The following is a 20,011-nucleotide window of genomic DNA, read 5'->3' on the forward strand; positions in this document are numbered from 1 at the left end:
GAGGAGCCTGGCTAGAGTTTGGTCCAAGAGAGAATCTTTGTTAAGAGCTTAAAGCTTCACGTTGCCACTTGTTCTCTATCACTGATCCCTGAATTTTTAAATACCCTGGAATCACCTGGGGGGGGGTATTTAAAAAAAATGGTCCCTGGCTCCCACTCCCAGAAATCTTAGTCTACTTGGTATGAGATTTTAGTTTTAATCTTTGGGATTAAAGGTGATGTTGATATTAATATGCAGCATCATTTGGGGACTACTGCTTTAGATTAACTTGCTTGTCAAACGGGTGAGTGTGGGTCAAAAGCAGTTTGCATCTCCAGGTGAGCCTGATGCACAAGTTTGAGAAGCACTGTTCTACTACTATTTAGGATCAACTGAGATTTTGCTAAAGCACAATGTGTAATAAATAAATATAAGTGGTTAATTGATGTGAATATCTAGGAGTAAAAAGCATCCTGATGCTCTGCCTTTCCTGGGGCCTGCACTTTGAGCCACTCTGATCTAAGAGCTGAGCCTCAGGTATTAAGAGATAATTCAGTCCTGAGGAACTGAGTTACAGCAACTAAGCATGCCTGACTTATAACTTAAGGTGCTTTTCTTTGTGTTAATGGTTCCCAAAATGTGGTCCCCAACCAATAGCACCAACGTCACATGGCAGTTTGTTAGAAATGCAAATTCCAATTCCAACTCTGGGAGGTGAGATTCAGTATTCCATATTTTAATAAGACTTCAAGGCAATTTTCTTTCTTTTTTCCAAGGTGATCATCAATGTTTAAATGTGAGAACCATTGCTCTATGTGTACTATAAACATTAGATTGTTTAATTAGTTCTTTCCCCCAGTAGAAAAACTTACATAGAGAACTGCATGTTTAACAGGTTGTGTGATGTACAAGCAATAAATTGCCCACTACGTGCCAGGTACTGAGGATATAATGATGAGCAAGATACACAGTCTCTGCCTTCACGGAGTTTCTATTTTCATAGATGCATGAAATCTGAGCCAAGGGAAAGTGACGATATTTTTTTTGTGTGTGCGTGTACCAGGAATTGAACCTAGGGGCCCTTAATTACTGAGCCACAACTTCAGCCGCTTTTTTTTTTTTTTTTTTTTGTGTGTGTATTTTATTTAGAGACAGGATCTTGTTGAGTTGCTTAGGGCTTTGGTAAGTTGCTGAGGCTGGCTTTGAACTCTCAATCCTCCTGTCTCAGCCTCCCAAGGTTATAGGTGTGTGCCACTGTGCCCAGTGGAAAGTGAAAATCTTAATGGAATGCACCATTAATCTCATATTCCCTACCACCTGATGTTTAGTGTGCTCTGGAAGATAGTGGTCCAGCCGACTAGGTGGCCAGTAAGCCCACCTCCCCTCCAACAGTGCTGGGTGATGCTAAGTAACAATTTCTTTTTACCTCTTTACAGACTTCATACAGCCCCACCAACTTCAATGACAGAGTAATGATTGTAGAAAAGTTAAAACACATGGAAAGGACTCTGACCCTTCTTCTAGGGGTCCCTTCCAGTCTTTGAAGGTCTGACCTGACTTCCTGGAGACAGGCTTGGAGAAGTCCATCACAGTAGTGCTGACTGTATCTCTTGGTTCTTAATAGGCTCTCACTAAATGCTTGCAGAGTGGATGTATAAATGAACAACACATTTAAGAAGTTATCTTTTAGGGTGGGTCACTACAGTTGGTCAGTCTTCTCCATACCTGTACTGACTCTTACTGGCTTCCATTTCAAATGCTGACACTTCCCAGTTTCATCCCCAAATTATTTTGGAGCATGAAGCATTCTCTCTATGCATTGATTACAAATTTATGCTTTCAAATAAACTAACTTGTTTACCTAGTTCTATGAGTTTGATTTCTGACTTTTTTTTTTGCAACTGGGATTGAACCCAGGGGTGCTTAACCACTGAGCCACATCCCCAGGCTTTTCATTACTTTGTTTAGAGATAGGGTCTCACTGAGTTGCTTAGGGCCTCACTAAGTTGCTGAGGTAAAATGCTGAGGCTGGCTTTGAACTTGCAATCCTCCTGCCCCAGCCTCCCAAGCCATTGAGATTACAGACTTCACCTCTGTGCTCAGTGATTTCTGATCTTTTAAGAGATAAACCAGTCTTTAGAGTGGATTTCTCTCTCACGGGTGGTAGCTTTCTTTTGTTTATATGCGTGCAAACCCAGAATTACAGATATTATACTGGTGCTTAATCCTTCATAATGAAGCTGTGTACCTGACTAGAATCTGGGAGGTTTGGGGAAGTGAGAGGCTGAGGAAGCCATCAGGCTGGGAAGCAGAGCTGGGGGAGATGTAAGGGCACAGTTTTCTGATTTTCTAACCGAATCATCTAAAACATCAGCCAAAATAGGTCAGAGTCCAGTAAGCTCTGGTTAATGGAACACTCATATTCTGGCTAATGGTGCAAGTGCTGACCTCTCACCTGAAAAGATGCCCCTAGGGAAAGAGTAACATCACTGCTTTAACTTAACCTGCGGTCAAATGGAATCAATTTGGTGAGATACCATGTAACGCATTGTGTAACATGGAACTCCAAAACACAGGATCTGCTACCTTGCATTACTTGGGTTCAAGTTCTCACCAGAAAAATCAATAAAGCAAAGACATAGAGAATTTTTGCAAAAATACCCAGGCTCTGAAACATAAGCAATAATCATTCTAAACATTAGGAAAAATTCATTAAGATGCAGCATATCCAAAGTTTTCCTTGGGCCATCCTCAAGTCCCTCATGTAGATTAAGTGCTAAGGAAATGTTTATTATTAGGCCTAGTAAGTGGGGGCAGGGATTCTGGTTATAAGTCTTCATAGAAGTCACTTTTTAAAAGAGTAGAGAGACTACTTGTATACAATATTTCTAGTACTGTATCGGAGGTGAGGGTGGTGGCCTTCCTCATTATATATCATTGAGGATCCCAGGCGTGTTTGCCTAGGGCTTTATGGGGACTAAGCTTGGGGAGAACTGGGACTCCTTGTCAGATCTTGGTCATTTGAGGATGTCTGAAGGAAGGAATCTTGATTGCTTCTAGGGATGCTGGGGATGAACTTGGGTCTCATTTTCTGGATGGGGACTAAGGTCAGTGACCGTGATGATCCTGTGGCTTAGAATAAGCTCTAGGTAAGAATGTGTCTTAAGTATCTCCACCCAGGATCTGCTTCTGAAATGGTTGCTATTGATCACTGTGGAGAGAAGAAGTGCTACTCAGGAAGGGAGGCAGCTGAATGGAAGGAGAAAGGGCTTTCTGAAAAAGTTCCTCAGAAGGTCCCAAACCATCCTGTACCTTACCCAAGGGCCCTAGGCCCTTGAGCAGGCAGGAGACTGTGGAGTGGAACCAGGTCCCACCTGGAAGCATGGGACAGAGTTCCAAGTGCATGCAGCATGTGCGAGTGTGTGCAGTGGAGTGCTTCTCAGAGAGCGGGGACTTACCTGGCTCACAGAAACATTATATTTGAGATGCATGGAAGTTTCAAAATGTTGAGACTTCACGTTTTAGAAGTTGAGAGATTGCGTATAAATCTGGATTTCTGTTTTCCAAATAATTAGACAATCCCAGCATTCTTGCATGCCAATAATCAGCTGACTGAAGCTGAGTAGTAGCTGTTCGTGTTTGCCACATTCATTCCTGAGCTGCTTCTCTCATCTACATTATGTGAATCCTGAAGACATGTGAGCTCACCACCCTCAATGTAGCTACAAAATATTTACTGAACACTTTTCATGTATAGAACTCTGATACGATAGACTTAGGCTTCTTTAAGGACTATGGATGGCATTGCCACTGTGGTATAATGCTGTTTGTACACAGTGACCAGGGTGATTATGGGTGGGAAGAGCTGGTTTCCTTACACTGGAGTTGGATTTCTGTTGGATTGTTCATTGTGGGTCTTCCCTGTCCGCTGCCATCTTTTTAAATCTAGAATGCCATTACTTGGACACCTGTGACAAGTGACCAGTGAGGCTTTCAGGTTTTGGAGTAAGTGACACAGCTGCATTTAGAATAAAGTCAGCAAAGAACCCAAGAGACAGTGTCATTTCGTGTGCTGGTGTTCGTCTATTTTATTATATATTTAAAAAAAATAAGGCTATCCCTCCAATGAGCTCAGTTTACAAATACAAACAGCAGGTGCACGTTGAAAAAATAATTGTTTCTAAATCTTTCACTTACAAAGGTTCAGGTGTAATTAAAACAACAATAACTGTTCCCTTACTGATGTGAATAATTCCTAAAAAAAATTGCATCTCATAATCTTCAATCAAATTAAGGATGGATTATTTTGAGTGGCTGTATTAAGTCCATTCAGTTTCTTTCTGGAAATGTGAGTTATCCTTCTGGGGATATTCAGATTTTCAGAGTGTTATCATTTATGGCTTTGTAAATGTCCTCTGTCATAGGGATATATGTTTTTGCTGTGTCATCCAAGAAATATAAGGCATCTTTGATGACTGTGGGATTAAAGCCCTCCTCCATGAGAGTTACTTTGCGGTGTTTAAAAGTTCCAGTGATCTCAATGGTATCCTGAAAAAGATCAAACAATCCACATTGCATTGTGTTTTGCAATAGATTAGGGATCAGGGTGAGGAGTAGAGGTGGGGCAGGGGGACTCAAATCATTGGCATTTGTGGCTCAGGTGAGAGCTGAGAAGTGATATCCATTTGGCCTGTTTTCAGAAGTTCCATGCAGAGCCTAGTGTGAGGGATTTGTTTTTATTGCCTTATGTCCTTAGGATCATCTGTGGGGCAGGAAAGACTGCCAATGGTGAGATACCTGTAACTAGATTTTTGAGCCTGGTGGTTGGTAAGGCTTCTGGTATCCCGGGGTGTCTGGGCTAACAGTGGGAGTGGGAGGAGGGATCATTTACACACAGGGAGCTCTGTTGTCTCCATCGGTTTGTTAGACGGAACACTTCCTTCAATGTTAATTGAGATCTCTGAAGATATTTCATGTTGACATCTCTTTACCATCTGGTTGCAAATTAAATGCCAGTGTTTAATGAATATACATCAATAGAAATAAACCTATACACTCACCAATATCTAGAACCTTAAGACTTTTTTTTTTTCCTCAAGCCTTTGGTTATAGAATCACAGAGCTTAAAGTCTGAAAGCAAGAGTGTTGAACCAAATAAAAGGATTAAGTTTTAGAAAGGAAAAAAAACTCCCTCTAGCAGGGTTGTCAAGTTTGGTAGTTCCAACTGGCTAATGATGCCTAATTAAATTTTACCCTATGGGGTAGGATTTTTGTATATTTTTGTATTCCTTAAAATTGAAAACAACATTTCTATTAACTAGAGCATTTCTATTTAAAATGCCTGTCATACCTCAGCTACACAGACTTTGAGTTTTTTTTTTTTGCCAAGTCTATTGTTGAATAGTCTCCTTGTCATTTCAGGGAGAAAGGGATTAGGATTGGGTTTCTGCTAGCTACATTTTTGGATATTTTGCTTCCTTGTTGAACTGATTTTCAAACTTTCTGGAAAAGGCAAGGCAAATTGGGCAAATGTGGTCACTCCAGGGAGAAGGGGAGTTGTTCCCCAATAGATAGGGGTCTCTAAGAGAGAAGATGATTGAACTTGGTAAGATGTCTCACCTGTATTCTCAGAAACCGAGGCCTTGCATAACTAGGCAGGTAATCAGCAACGTGCTGAAAGAGTTTCTTTCCATCAAATTCATGGTTTTCTTTCATCTTGATGGAGGCCATGCCAATTCGACCCTCATGACCTAGATATGAGGTGAGAAAACACTAGAGGTGTGGTAGCTGTTTATTTCATTTGTGAGACTTTGTTAGTTCAAGGAGCCATGCACTGAGCCCATATAGTACAGCATGGGTTACTTTTGTATAGTTGGGATTTTTATTTCAAATATATGTGCAAGTTTTTCTCAGGTGAATATACTATTACTCATAGTAAGACTCCTAATAACTCTGCATTGGTTGAATTTTTAGTAGATATATATTACAAATTCTCTCATTTAACTCTTATAACAACCTAATGAAGGAGTACAGATGTTATCTCCATTTTACAGATAAAGAAGTTGAGACTTAAAGCCATTAAGAGACTTGATCAAGATCACAATGCAAATACTAAGCAGGGTCAGAAACTGAATCCAGGCAGGCTGGCTTCAGATCCTATGCCTGTGACCATTGTCCTCCTTGGCAGCCAACACAGAGATATCTCAGTGGGACACAGGTCAAACTTGTGGTGAAAAAAAGTTGTTTTTGGATTCTAGTGACAAGTCGTTGCTCTACCATCACGAATCAGTGAGCTTAGGTTGTTCTTTAGTTGCACCTCCAGGCACAAATACACCTTGGAGACTTTTTTATTTAATCAAGGTTCCTAATAGCTTTGCTGTCTGCACCTCAGAGAAGTTGCAGGACAGGAGGGTGAAGGCAGGTGAGGAGGTGAGCTGTTTGGTGCCCTCCCATTCATGCCCACCAGCCTCAAGAGGCTGTGCAACACCACAGAGAAAACAGATCCTAACAGCAGGGCTGTTAGTGGAGAGGAGTTCAGAACAATTACCATTGTTTTCTTGTGAGGACAGTGGTAATTAGGTATTAATACATCTTCTATATGATCCAGTAGACCCAGTGGGAGTCCAGGTCCACTTCCCTGAACTACTTAGCTGTAATCAGAGACTGGGAAGGAGCCAATTTGGGTCACCTGGGCCCCAGCTTTTGAAATCTCTCCCATGGTGATTGTATGTTTACCTATGGCTCTAAAGAAGATTAAAAAAAAAACCAAAACCTCAAACGAAACAAAACCTCCCCCAAACAAACCAAAAAAAGAAGTGTCACCTCATTTGGTTTGCCTTTCATCTAAAGAAGGGTGGTGGGGCACCAGACCCTCTTTCTTTAGGGATCCCTGGCACCTGCCTCAGCAATCTCAAATGTCTCCAATAAGTTTCTTTTAGAATGAAGGCAAGGGCTGACGCAACAGAAATCTGCATCAACTAGCTCCTTATTTCCTGTTTTGGCAGTGAGAAAGCAAAGCTGGACAAGGGGCAGATGCGACTGTTGGGTCTCAAACCTCTGTCCTGATTCACACAGCTTGGTTTGGGGTTAGCTCAGCTCCAGGAAGAAGGTTCCAGTATACAGCAGCTATGGGCTAAATTTAAAGATCAGTTCTGGCTAGGCGTTCTCTAGAACTGCACTGTCTAATGTGGTAGCCTTTGGTCGAATGTGGCTATAAAACTAAATTTTAAGTATAATTAAGTAAAATAAAAAATGCAATTTCTCAGTTGTACTAGCCATGTTTCAAGTGCTCAGTAGCTACATGGTGGCTTTTGGCTGCTAGCCTGGACAGTGAAGATATACACCATTTTGTCATTGTGTTACTAGCAGCCTAGCTCAGGGACCCTGTCTGGATCCTGACTGCCTGGATTCAGTTACCTGCCTACATAAGAAATAGACAAAAGGTGGCAGTTTCTTCTCTTTTCCTTCAAAGCTGGTTTTGAATAAAACCCATTATCTTACCACTTTGAACATTTTTGTAGCAGACTGTAGCCCTAGCCTCTTCCCCTGTTTAATACTAATGTCACCTGGCAACGATTTCAGAAAGTTAAGTTGTGAATGGAAAGTTCTAGAGAGTAGTTGAACAATTATGGTGTGACACCCAGAAAAAGTCATCTCCAGTCTAGGCCTAAACCTGGAAGTTCTCTTCTGGTGCTAAGCTGAGATCTGTGAAGTCTGTGCTGAGGATCAATCATGGTGGACTGGTGCCTTACTTTCATGGGCCTACTGCATTTCCAGGCTGGGATGGGACTGCCTTGTTATGGATAGGAGGCCAGGTGGCAGGAAGAGTGGCAACGATAATCCAGAATCTGAAAGTTGGGAGGGACTTCAGAGTTCATCTCTATTTTTTCACTGCTCCAAGAATGATACTAGGATCCCAGGTAGACAATCAACCTCCCTGTACATCATGCCCCAGCTGGTGGAACAGGAGAAAAGCCCACTTAATTTTTGGTCTCTCTAGTTACAGGAGAGTTCTCAGGCCAAAGTTTTCTTCTGATAATTTCAACCCATTAGTTTTGGTTTTGATCACTGGGGAATACAGAATACCTCATTCTACCAGACTATCTTCCAATTATTTGAATTCCGTTAACCTCCTCTTCCTTGTTTTATATACATGGCCCCAAGTCTAACTGCTTATTAGATTTATTTGGGAATTAAAAAAAGACATCACCAGATTTCAAGCTCCAAACCCTAGAGGTTATGACCCATTAGGTTTAGGTTTTGAAGTTTTCTAGATGATTTTGATAATTGACCAAATTTTGGGAACTATTGGGCTTCAGTGCTTCTTAGATTTTAGTGTTTTTTTTTTTTAATTAAAACCCATAACATAAAATCCATCATTTTTATAATTCAAAAGTGTACAATTCAATGGTACTTAGTGCAGCCAAAATGTTATACAGTAACCACCAGAATCTAGTTCTAGAACATTTTCATCACTTCCAAATTAGACTTAAGTATTTTTAAGAATCACCGGAGGGTTTGTGAAAACAGCTTCCTGGTCCCCATCTTAGAAGTTCTGATGTAGCAGGACTGGGATAGGCCTAAGAAACTGCATTTTTATTTATTTATTTTTGCATTTAAGATTTTCCATATTTTTCATTAGTACATTATAGTTGTAATAATGGTGGAATTTGTTGTTGCCTATTTGTACATGCACACAATATAACAATATAATTTGGTCAGTATCATTCTACTGTATTTCCTCTTTTCCTTCCCTTCCTCTTCCCCCTGATCCCTTTCCTCTACTCTATTGATCTCCCTTTGATTTTCATGATACCTGAGAAACTTCATTTAAAAAAATATTTTTTTTTAAGTTGTAGATGGACACAATACCTTTATTTTATTTATTTATCTTTATGTGGTGCTAGGGATGGAACCCAGGGCCTCACACGTGCTAGGCCAGCACACTACCACTGAGCTACAACCCCAGCCTGAGAAACTTCATTTTAAACAAGGTCCCAGGTGATACAGATATGGCTGGTCTGGGGATCCCACTTTGAGGAACACTGGGCTAGGTCCTTCTGTTCCATTTTTCAGATTCTCTTGACTTCTTGTTTGTGTTACTTTCTTAAAATCCAGCATTTAGAAGCACATATGACCTTCTAAGAGGGCTTTACAAGAAGACCCTGGTATGGCAGGACAGTTGACAACCATGACTTGGATCCTAGTGCTATATTAGTTCAGTTTAGAGTCTGGTGCATTCTCCTTGGGACCAACACAAGGAGCATTCTGTACCCTCTCCTACTCTGTGTCCTGAGATATGGCCATATTTCCCACTGAGTTAGTATCAGAGGGTCATAGAGAAACAGGCAAGAGAGATTGTCAAACATTCTTCAAAAAATAAAAGGACAGCACAAGGTCATGTGAAACTGTCACAGCTCAGGAAAGAGGAACTTTTGGATTTCCATTTTGAACACATGGGTGAGAATCCCAAATACTGAATTCTCAGGGAACTAGCATGTTATATTTGGGTAATGGTTCGGAAGTTTCACTCCTCTCTGACATCTATAATTCAAATAATTTATTCTCATGAATATCCTCATGTATAAATTTGATAAATACATGTTTAGTATTTATGAAATAAAATTAATTCTTCTGACAATCTCAACTGCAGGGCAAGTATTATCCCTATTTTTAGTGACTTGCCTGAGGTCAAATAGCCAGCAAGTATTAGAGCCAGGACTTAAGGTTAGACCTTGTCTCTTTCCACACTGCTGGCAGAAGCAGATCTGCAGATGTGGTCTGTGATGATTATGAAACTCAGTGAGCTGGGTTAGGGTCAGGGACCTGCTTTAAAAAAAGAATTTGAATAAAATCAGTTCCTTCCCAGGTTTTCTTTTTAGCAATGGTAGTTGCTCTTATTTGTGCTGCCTCATTCACCATTTCCCAGCTCTCACAAACTTGACACATCTTTTCTGGAAGAGTGCCAGACACAGCATGGAGCACTGCATTTGGGAGACTTTGCTTGCCTGAGAGCGTAGGAACAGTGGAAGCCAGCTTAGATATACTGAGTTTCCTGTTACTAGGGAACACAAAGCTCCTTATACCCTGGTGACTGACATCGAGTTGTTGAATTCTCCAGCTGGAAGGAGAAGGCAGTGACAAACTGCCTTGAGGTTAAATTTATATTAAGTACCTGCACGATTGAGGTTCAGATGTATAATATCTTGTACATACCTGGCACAGGTACTCCATAAATATTCACTTCTTGGACAAAATCAACCAGTCCTACTATGTCAGCAACTTCCGTGGTGGCCACATTTTCCCCTTTCCACCTGGAAGAAAAGGCCAGTTAGCAGAGGTCACTGGTGCTTTCTGGCCCAGGTTGCAAATGCAGAGAGCAGGCGCTTCCTTCTGACCTCCTTGAGGTGGTGGTCTCATCTTCCCCATCTTGATTCCCTCTACTCCCCAAATTAGTCATGGCATTCTGCTTGAGGAATAAAAGGTAAAGGTATAAAAGGTAAAGCTAAAGATAGGTGGGATTTTAGTCTTGCCAAGCAAAACTTGACAATGAATGGCATTCTAAGGTTAAAATACAACCGTGGCTAAGAAAGGCCCTGGAAATCAGAAAAAAATCTCAACTGTTTTTTTTTTTTTTTTTTTTTTTTTTTTTGCTGTGTTTAGACCTCTCACTTTCCTCATTTATCAATTTAAGTTGCTATTTAATTCAATTAGTGAACTTCTATTTCATAGCACTTATATTTGTATTTCAAGGTCTCAAGGCAGCAAGAAAAAGGGAAAAATATCATACTTTTGTTACAGGGAGATTATCATGTTAAGGCTCACCAAGTGCTATTTTTCACTTAATAAAGAGTTGAACTTTGTTTTGCATAACAACTCTCTAGGTCTCTTAGATGTATCTTCTTAGTAATATGAGGGTGGCATTAAATAATAATTTGGATCTTGAGTTGTGGGATATTGGGGAAGGAAGAAATCTCAAGAATCATCAGGACACTCATGAAATGGGTGAAAAGAATTGAGGTAAAGCAGAGCACTTCCACTACTGACCAGCAGCATTAGCAAAGCAGACTGGTCAGTAGTGGAAGTGACCCTGGGAGCTTGGTTCTCATTCAACCATGCTCATTCTACTGTAGTCAGATGACTTCCATTACCTCCTCATTCATTTATATCAAAAGTTATGTGTGTCTGGCACTGGGCTCAGTGCTGTGGGGTGGCCAACAGACACAGGGCCTGCCTGTTGTCAGGGAGTTCCCAAAGAAAAGAAGCCTATGTTAGAAGGAAGGCTTCTTTCCGACTGGGTTAATGTTGGGGATTAACTTCATGGTCTATTAGAATGACTTTCAAAGTTCCTTTTGCTGACTTTGGGGTTCCAATGGAAGCGATTTCTTTGGGGAGGGAGAAAAAGGGAAGAAGAGGAGGAGGATGAGCTCTGCACCTCTCACTTCCTATTCAGCCAGATCAATTCCACATTAATTTGCATTTGATTTTGGCGGGAAGAAAAGCCAATGGATGGACTTTAACCTCCAAAAATCAGACACAGCTTTCCTACCTCATTTGATTATCTAGTGTTGCTCAGCCAAGTTAAGTGGGCATGACAGAGCTACACTTCATGTATTTTGCCTTTTATTCTCTGGGCAGACTAGAGGTTGAAATGATATATCAGAGACAAGAGGAAATGAAGCAGCATGACCCAGTTGGAATGCAATTCCAATTCAGGAATAAACCAAATTGTGTCTGTGTTCAATTCAGGCTCCATAATGCAGAAAAACCAACCGGAATGTGTCTCCCACTCTGTCATGGAAATACACGAAATTTTCGTGATCGATCATTAAGAGATCTCCAGTGTTGAAATAAAGGTCTCCTTTCTTAAAGACATCTCTCAGTTTCTTCTTCTCTGTCTGACTCTTTCCTCCAGCATAGCCATTAAATGGCGTAAGTTGTGTAATTTTGCAAATCAGGAGTCCAACCTCACCTAAGACAGAAGAAAGAGGGTTGTTATTTTGTGTGCTAGAGATGAGCAAGTTTTATTTTCGATTTCTCTTAAGACTGATGCCATAGAACCCACTGTTAATAAGCTGGCTGCAGAAAGTGCCATTTTCATACACGTTTGTATGCACCATGCCCATGCATATGCATGTACACTACATATACACATATTAACACACACTTGAAATTAGTTTAATGCTGATCTTGTACTGATAATGATTTATGCACATAACTACACAAGACCACCTGAAGTTAACTGTAGCCTTGAAGCCATAATTTCATATTCCTTTTTTTTTGGTTGTTCAAAACATTACAAAGCTCATGACACATCATCTTTCATACATTTGATTCAAGTGGGTTATGAAGTCCCATTTTTACCCCAAATAAAAATTGCAGAATCACATCAGTTACACATTCACATTTTTACATAATGCCATATTAGTGACTGTTGTATTCTGCTGCCTTTCCTATCCCCTACTATCCCCCCTCCCCTCCCCTCCCCTCCCATCTTCCCTCTCTACCTAATCTGTTGTTGTTCAGTTCTCTCCCTTGTTTTTTCCCCCCTTTCCCCTCACAACCTCTTATATGTGATTTCATATAACGTTGAGGGTTTCCTTCTGTTTCCATGCAATTTCCCTTCTCTCTCCCTTTCCCTCCCACCACTCGCCTCTGTTTTATGTTAATCTTTTCCTCATGCTCTTCTTAGTTGCTCTCCTTAAATCAAAGAAGACATTTGGCATTTATTTTTTAAGGATTGGCTAGCTTCACTTAGCATAATCTGCTCTAATGCCATCCATTTCCCTGCAAATTCCATGATTTTGTCATTTTTTAGTGCTGAGTAATACTCCATTGTGTATAAATGCCACATTTTTTTTTATCCATTCATCTATTGAAGGGCATCTAGGTTGGTTCCACAGTCTAGCTATTGTGAATTGTGCTGCTATGATCATTGATGTGGCAGTATCCCTATAGCTTTCCACAAAACACTTACCTTATAAGCAAGAAGTTGTTAAGCTAGCCTTAAAACCATAATTATGTTACATGTAATGGCAAATTAGCGCCTGGAAATTTGAAGCAGAAGCTAATTCCTATAACTATTTTTGAGAGTAATTAAACCATCTGGAAATAATGCATTAGTCTTAAAAATCCTGTGATAAGAAAAGTCACAGGATATATGAACAAAAAACTTCACTGTACCTTTGGGAACTTTGATGCAATATCCATTTCCATCACGGACAGGTTCGTCTTTCTCCACGTCATATTTAATCAGTTCATAAGTTATGACTTTCTAACAAAATTTAAAAATATCATCTTGAGTACAAATTCTGTTACAGTTTTTATATACTTCACTATATAAAGTACATGAAGTGCACATATGGTAAGTGTACAGCTCAGTGAAATTTTGCTTTTGTGTACGGCCATGTAGTTACTACCTACATTAAGATACTAAACATTCTCATTTCACTTAAAACATTTGCTCCTGGTCCTTTCCGTGAAGTCAGCCACTATTGTGACTTTTATCACCATCAATTAGTTTTAAATCTCAAATGAGTGAAGTGTATGTATGCCTTTATGTGTGCTTCTTTCATTCAGTATATCTCTGAATATTTATCTATCCATGTTTGTGTTCTTATTAGTGGTTTATTAATTATTATCATTATTAGTATTTTTAGGACTGGGGATTGAACCCAGGGCCTCATGCATGCTAGGCAACTGCTCTACTACTGAACTAGATCCCTATCCAAAGTAGTTCATTTATTATTGTCATGAAATTTTCCCTCTATAAATATATAGCAATTTGTCTATTCTCCTGTTAATGGGTATTTGGACTGTTTCTAGTTTGGGCTATTATAAATTAAGCTGTTATGAACATTCTTTTACATGTCTTTTGGTGGACATATCACAAGTGGGTTTTAAAAATCTTATATAACCTTATATTAATATGCTATTATTAGATTTTTCACATTTTCAGGGACATGTTCTACAAAATATTCAAAAATCAAAGCTAAAATTATTTCATGCCCTTGACCATAAAATTAAAATTCTATCACACTTAACAGTTTTTTAATGAGATAAGAATTTAAATTTAAATAATTCAGTAAGAGCAATACTAAGTATATTATTTTCCCTACTAATGGATAATCACAAATATGACAGTATTTGGATATAATTGTTAGCCATGATTACTGTCTCCATTTAAAATTTATATCCAAGTCTATGGGATAAAGTAATCAATCACATGCTTTAGTTGGAGCAGATAACTTCATTAAAAAATACAGGTGGTGGCGGGCAGTGGTATGGCCTGTTGGGGTAGCTAAGGTACCCTCCATAGCACCTTCTGGACATGCTTGTCCTTGTAAGGTAAAAACTTCAATTCCTTTATAAAGGGAAGGATGAAAGCTCTACATAGGAACTTGATGTGAATAGATGAGACCTGTCATTATGCAAGTATTATGTCACTCTGAACAGACACTAAAAACAGTTCTCATCTCTAAGAACCCAATGCTTGTGTCACAGTATGAGAAATTAGATGCTAAGGAACAGCAACAAATGAATGAAGCCTTCCAGCAAACCAGTGATCTCTTCAGACCTATTACTTTGAATTCACAATCAGATTGGATCATCTCCTAAACTGAGGCTTCCCAAGACATTGAATGGTTTTTCAGTAATCCTTATAGAAAGATACCCTCTCCAGAGAAGCAGAGTATTTATATTCTGTCCATTGGATCTCTAGGAAACACCAAGTTTTTAGTGAAGAATGTATTAAATGTCTCAAGGGCTACTGTGAAGCATTTTTCTATGGTTTGACTATAAAACTCCTAGAACTGGTTTCTGTTTCTGCAACATGGTGTTCTTTTAGAGTGAATGATCACGCAATTTACAAATGCATGCAGGGCATATCCTGAAGTTCTTAAAAAAGATGAAATCTGAAGATGCCTTTTGTGTTGTGGGAATAACAATGATTGATCTTTACCCAAGAGACTCCTAGAATTTTGTCCAAAATAGGCTTCTTTGACAGATGGTATGGAAATATTCAGCTTCACTAGATATGGCAGTTTTTTCTATACCTCCCACTATGAAGGCACAGTGAAGGAGCTCCAGAAAAAATCTTCCAATGACTCTTCCAGTTTTGATAACTACTTTATTCAGGGAATCACTAGTGTTTTGCTGCTCTATTCCTGTAAGACTCTAACCCATGAGATTGAACACATATTTGGACTGTGACACTGCGGGTGGCTCATATGCCTAATGCAAGGCTCCAACCACTTGGAGGAAGCTGATGATTGTCCTATCTGTCTATGCAAGTTGTCGTGTGCCATTGGCTTCAATATTGCAGAAAGATATAAAGCACTGATAAGGTAGATTTGATGATGTATCTGCTGACACACCAAGAGCAACTCCAAAACATAGTTGTGAAAATAATGTGAATTTACCGAAAACTTTAAGGCTTTAAGGAATGGAAAGAGTAGATAAAAAAATGCCTTGCTGTTCTCCAAAAATAAGTACCTTCAGATAGGAGTAATTAAAATAAGTATTTGCCCATTATGCTCTCAAAAACAAACAAACAACAGGTGGCATCTGTGGTCAACAAATGTAAATCTTACCATTATTTGCAAGAATGTAAAGAATTTGTGGATGCTAACCGTTCTTCCATATCAATTGCAGGGGTATCTTGTTTCTCTTTTTAGTTTTTAAAAAGTGGTTTTGTTTATAACACATGGCAAGCAATGGATGAGAAAGCAAAGAACTAGTAATGTATGGCAGCAGCTTCTAAGGAGGTTTGGTAGAAAACAAAGCTTCTTTGTAACTACTCTTTCTGAGCATCAACAATACCAACATCAATAACTTGCTGGCCTCCTTTTTCTAAACTGCATGTAACCTTGGTCTACAGGGTTTCGCCTGGTCCAGATTGGATTGGTGCTAACTGGAAAACACTGACCCAATCAGCAATGCTTCCAGTGGGCAGTAGGATTTCCATTCTCAATCTGTAGCATTGCTGCCCAGTGGAAGTCTAGTAGAATTTTCTGTGACAATGAGAATGTTCTCAATCTCCCCTGCTCAGTGTGGTAGTCACTAACCACATGTGACTATTGAGTTCTTGACAGTGTGAATGAAGAACTGAATTAAAAACGTTATTTATATAATTTAAAATTTAATAACTAGTAACTAGTGGCTATTATATTGGATGGTGCAGGTATGGAGGACAGGGAGAACCTTGCAGGGTTCTCCTGCAGGTGTGGTTTTGGCTGCCATTGTCAAAGAGGCCTCTTGAACAGGGTAATGCCTTGAGCTCAGGCCAGTATATAAAAAATGCAATGGCAATGATCATTACAGCTACAATTATCCAAGTCTATTATACAATAGGCATTGGCTTCTAAGGGCTTTTTCATAAAGTATTTGGTTTAATCCTTTCAACAATCCTTATTAACACTGAGTACAGGTTAGGTATTGAGCCCAGTGTTTGCTCTTTTTATTTTATTTTCTTTGTACTGGGGACTGAACTCAGGGGCGCTTTACCACTGTGCTACATCCCTAGTTCTCTTTACTTTTTATTTTGACACAAGGTCTTGCTAAGTTGCTTAAGGCCTCACTAGATTGCTGAGGATAGCCTCAAACTTGTGATGCTCCTGCCTCAGCCTCCTGAGTCACTGGGATTAGAGGTGTGTTCCACCATGCCTGATTACTATTTTAAATCTTTGTTTTAGGATGATGAGGTGGAAGCCTAAGAAATGTAAGTGACTTGCCCCAGGTCACTCAGCTGGCATATAGTGGTGCTGGGTGTTGCAGTTCAGAGCTGAACTTCTCATGCATATGGACCACTGTCCTCTGTACTGTGTTGGTGTCTGGGGGAAAAAGGTTGCCTGAGACTTCTGGTGTGGCTGTTTTATGGCCAGGCAGGATGAGTGTCTAGAGACATAATGACAAAAGTGACTACTCAAGCCAAAGGAGGCTCTGCATTTATGAAGTATTCCTCAAATTTTGCAGCAGAGTGGGCCATGTAGTAGACAGAATTTTGGGGCACAAAAAGACAGATAAATTGTCCAGAGATCCCAGGTAATGAAACAGCTGAGGGAGAACAGGGACTGCTACCTCTGTGAGCAGGCTTAAAAATAAAAAATGTTTTTCTGGTAGAATTATTAGGTAGATGCAATGTTCCCTAGATCCTAGAACTGGGATGCATCCCTGTGCTCCTAAAGGTTAAATAAGTCAGTCTTAACCCTGCATATCTTTTAAAAAGCAACTCAGCCCCACTTTAGAACAACTAGCTCCAAAGTGCAAGTTCTGGGCCCTGCACCTATACATGTAAAGAACTTGTAAAGTACAGCACAACTGAGGGAAAATATTATATTTCAGTGTATAATAAAGTTATGGAACTGGCAACTGTCAGGTGCTTTGCCATGCACATGTAAACAAAGGAAGGAAGGCTTCAATAAGTTGCAGATGGCAAAGAAATAATGGGTTGATATTAACAGAAACTGAGATGGTTTAAATTGAGATGAATTTTTTGAGATCATTAGCACAGAGAATGAGCAAAACTTCTCTTGGTGCTACAGATGGTCACAGCTCTAATTGCAGCATGAACTTCTAATAATAACGTCATCATGATTTGACTTTTAAAAAGCCTCTGTGTTCTGGGAATCAACTACATGTGCTCTCATTTTTCAATGTACTTAACTCTTTGTAGGTAGTTTGCTCTCCCAACAGCACCGATTTTTCTTGGATAATTCATAAATCCAATATTGCCTTCAGTGGAAGCATAGAACTCATAAACATGAATGTCCCCAAATCTCTTGACAAATTCTTTCCACACGTCTCCTCGTAAGCCATTTCCCAGCGCCATTCTCACTTTATGATCACGATCATTTGGTTTCTGTGGTAGAGGGAGAAGAAGGAGACAAACTGAACCATCTCTGGAATTTGTACTTAATATATTAATAATTGCCTTTATTTTTTATATATTTAATTTACACTAATAGTTGTCTTTATTTTATTACATATTTACATTAGTCACAAATTCTATGCCTTTTCTGCCACCCACAGACAATATTCCTTCTGTCTCTAACACAATCATTATGGTCTGATTGATAGAACTTTGATTTAATAACCAAAAGATTTGGATTTTCCCTGTTTTGATTTTTAAGGGGAAAAATGAGGCAATTGGATAGAGCCAGATGATGCCAACATTTCATTCAATGTAAAGTTAGAATAATGTGTTAATAGTTTCCTTCATGGGCTGATGAAGATCAGTGAATTTCCAGAAGGGAGGGGCTCCATGGGAAAGATCTGTCAGAGCAGATGCATTCTAACACCAGCAGGGCCCTGGGTAATGTTTCTTCTGCTTGGTGGTGAAGAGTAAACCTAGAAAACAGTTCAGGGAGGTGGGGTCGCAGTGGTGACGGGGAAATAGGTAGATAGATAGATATTGATTTTCTACAAAGCCATTAAAGAGTCTAGAAGGGACAGGAGAGAATAATCTAGTTCACATTTGCCTGTAACAGGTACACCCAAAGGTCACAAGACCAGTTAGAGCTGAACCAAGACAGTGAGACCGTCCCAATGGGATGGGAAGAGAAAGAGAAGGAGGAAGCTGGCTCCCAGTTGCTTAGGTGGCTTGGGAGGAAGATGCTTTGCTATTAATAAAAATCACAAAGGAAAAGCTATTTTGAGTCTAAGAACTGAAAGAGGAGTTTATGAGAACAAGAGAGGTGGGGTGAGGACCGCTGCCTTCCATTTCACCAGTCATTTACGAGGACCCTACAGAGGTGTCCAAATCAATGGTAGTTTTGATGTAGTTTATATTAATAAGGTAATTTATGCTCTCCAGGAGATCACAGCTTAGTGGAAGAGACAGGTAAACAAATAATTAGGGCTGGGGTTGTGGATCAGCGGTAGAGCGCTTGCCTGGCATGGGCGGGACACTGGTTTCGACCCTCAGCACCACATAAAAATAAAATAAAGGTATTGTGTTCAACTACAACTAAAACAAAATATTTTTTTTTAAAAAAATAAATAAATAATTATACATTTAATTTGTAAATTCTGTTACTCAGTTATTTGAACAGAAAACAGAATGAAACAGGCTAAAGTGCTAGGTAACTGGGAATCTCATCTCAAGTCTAATGGTAATTTATTGGGCAGAACAGCAATCACTTAGATCAGAGTGTTTTCTGTATTTTCTACATGATTTCTCCTACACTGTGAAGTTGAAGGGATATTGGAATAAGAATTACTCTTTGTAAAGAACTGTTTGAAGAAAGAAGCTGGCAGATCTAAGGGGAGGGACTTTGATATGGCAGTTAAAACCCAAACCAAAACAAACTTTGAATTGGCTCCACACCAAAGGAGCTAAAGGGACTGGGGAAAAAGTAAACATGCATTTGATTTTTAAGTAGCTGGTTGGTCAAAATTTAGGTAGCAAAGCATTTTCAGGAGTCCTAGCCGAAGAGATGGCTACATACTGGTTTAACTGGGAAAAAAAAATGAGCCTGAGTATTTTTTCTGAGGAGGACATGTGCAAAGAGAAAACAGGGTCCTCATGCCAGTGGATCTCAACTACAGTGTTCAGGAGAGTCACCTGAGACGAGTTTGAACCTGCAGGCGTTCTCAGTGTTTGACTGCACAGGAATCTATTCTCTTCAGCAGGTCCTCAGGACCATAGGTCACGGCATCTGTTCCCTTTATAATTACCTAGGACCTGTAAGGAGGGACCTCACATGTCTGTTTGCCAGGGCCAGTTCTGGCTTATGCCTGTTGTTGTGGTGTGCTTGTTATCTTTCACTCTTATGTTCCCATTTGGATAATGAACTATAGGGTCACCCTGAGCACAAGATGCTATTATTCTCAGTAAGGATTGTTGGCTTTACAGAGATCCCTCACCCCTGCCATTCTCCTTCACTCTCATTCCAAGGGGGGAAAATTCCAAATGGTTGAAGAATGCTTATTTTCACTTAAAAAATAACCACCTGACCTGGGTGGTTACCTGCTCCAGGCCTGTGTGAGAAGTTCCAAATTAGCCTTCTCATGAATGCAAACCTTACTTATTCTA

At 39.7% G+C, this 20,011-nt stretch overlaps 1 protein-coding gene and 1 pseudogene across 2 annotated transcripts in view; one reads left to right on the forward strand and one right to left on the reverse strand.

Annotated features, from left to right (window-relative positions):
• Positions 1 to 4,308: 4,308 nt before the first annotated feature.
• The window catches only part of SLC27A2 (solute carrier family 27 member 2), a 38,727-nt gene continuing 23,024 nt past the window's right edge, over positions 4,309 to 20,011 (reverse strand). Inside the window, exons 5-10 of the mRNA XM_081291370.1 lie at positions 17,642 to 17,836; positions 13,162 to 13,252; positions 11,752 to 11,950; positions 10,195 to 10,292; positions 5,599 to 5,729; positions 4,309 to 4,527 (exon numbers count right to left, since the gene is read on the reverse strand). Coding sequence (XP_081147496.1) covers positions 4,351 to 4,527; positions 5,599 to 5,729; positions 10,195 to 10,292; positions 11,752 to 11,950; positions 13,162 to 13,252; positions 17,642 to 17,836 — 891 coding nt within the window. The 3' untranslated portion in view covers positions 4,309 to 4,350. The remainder of the gene's footprint in view (positions 4,528 to 5,598; positions 5,730 to 10,194; positions 10,293 to 11,751; positions 11,951 to 13,161; positions 13,253 to 17,641; positions 17,837 to 20,011) is intronic.
• LOC308647283 (archaemetzincin-2-like) lies at positions 14,407 to 15,467 on the forward strand (annotated as a pseudogene). The gene has a single exon. The product of its transcript is annotated as an archaemetzincin-2-like (transcript).

Source organism: Spermophilus citellus (assembly GCF_964194105.1).
Source record: "Spermophilus citellus genome assembly, chromosome: 4".
Classification (NCBI taxonomy): Eukaryota; Metazoa; Chordata; class Mammalia; order Rodentia; family Sciuridae; genus Spermophilus; species Spermophilus citellus.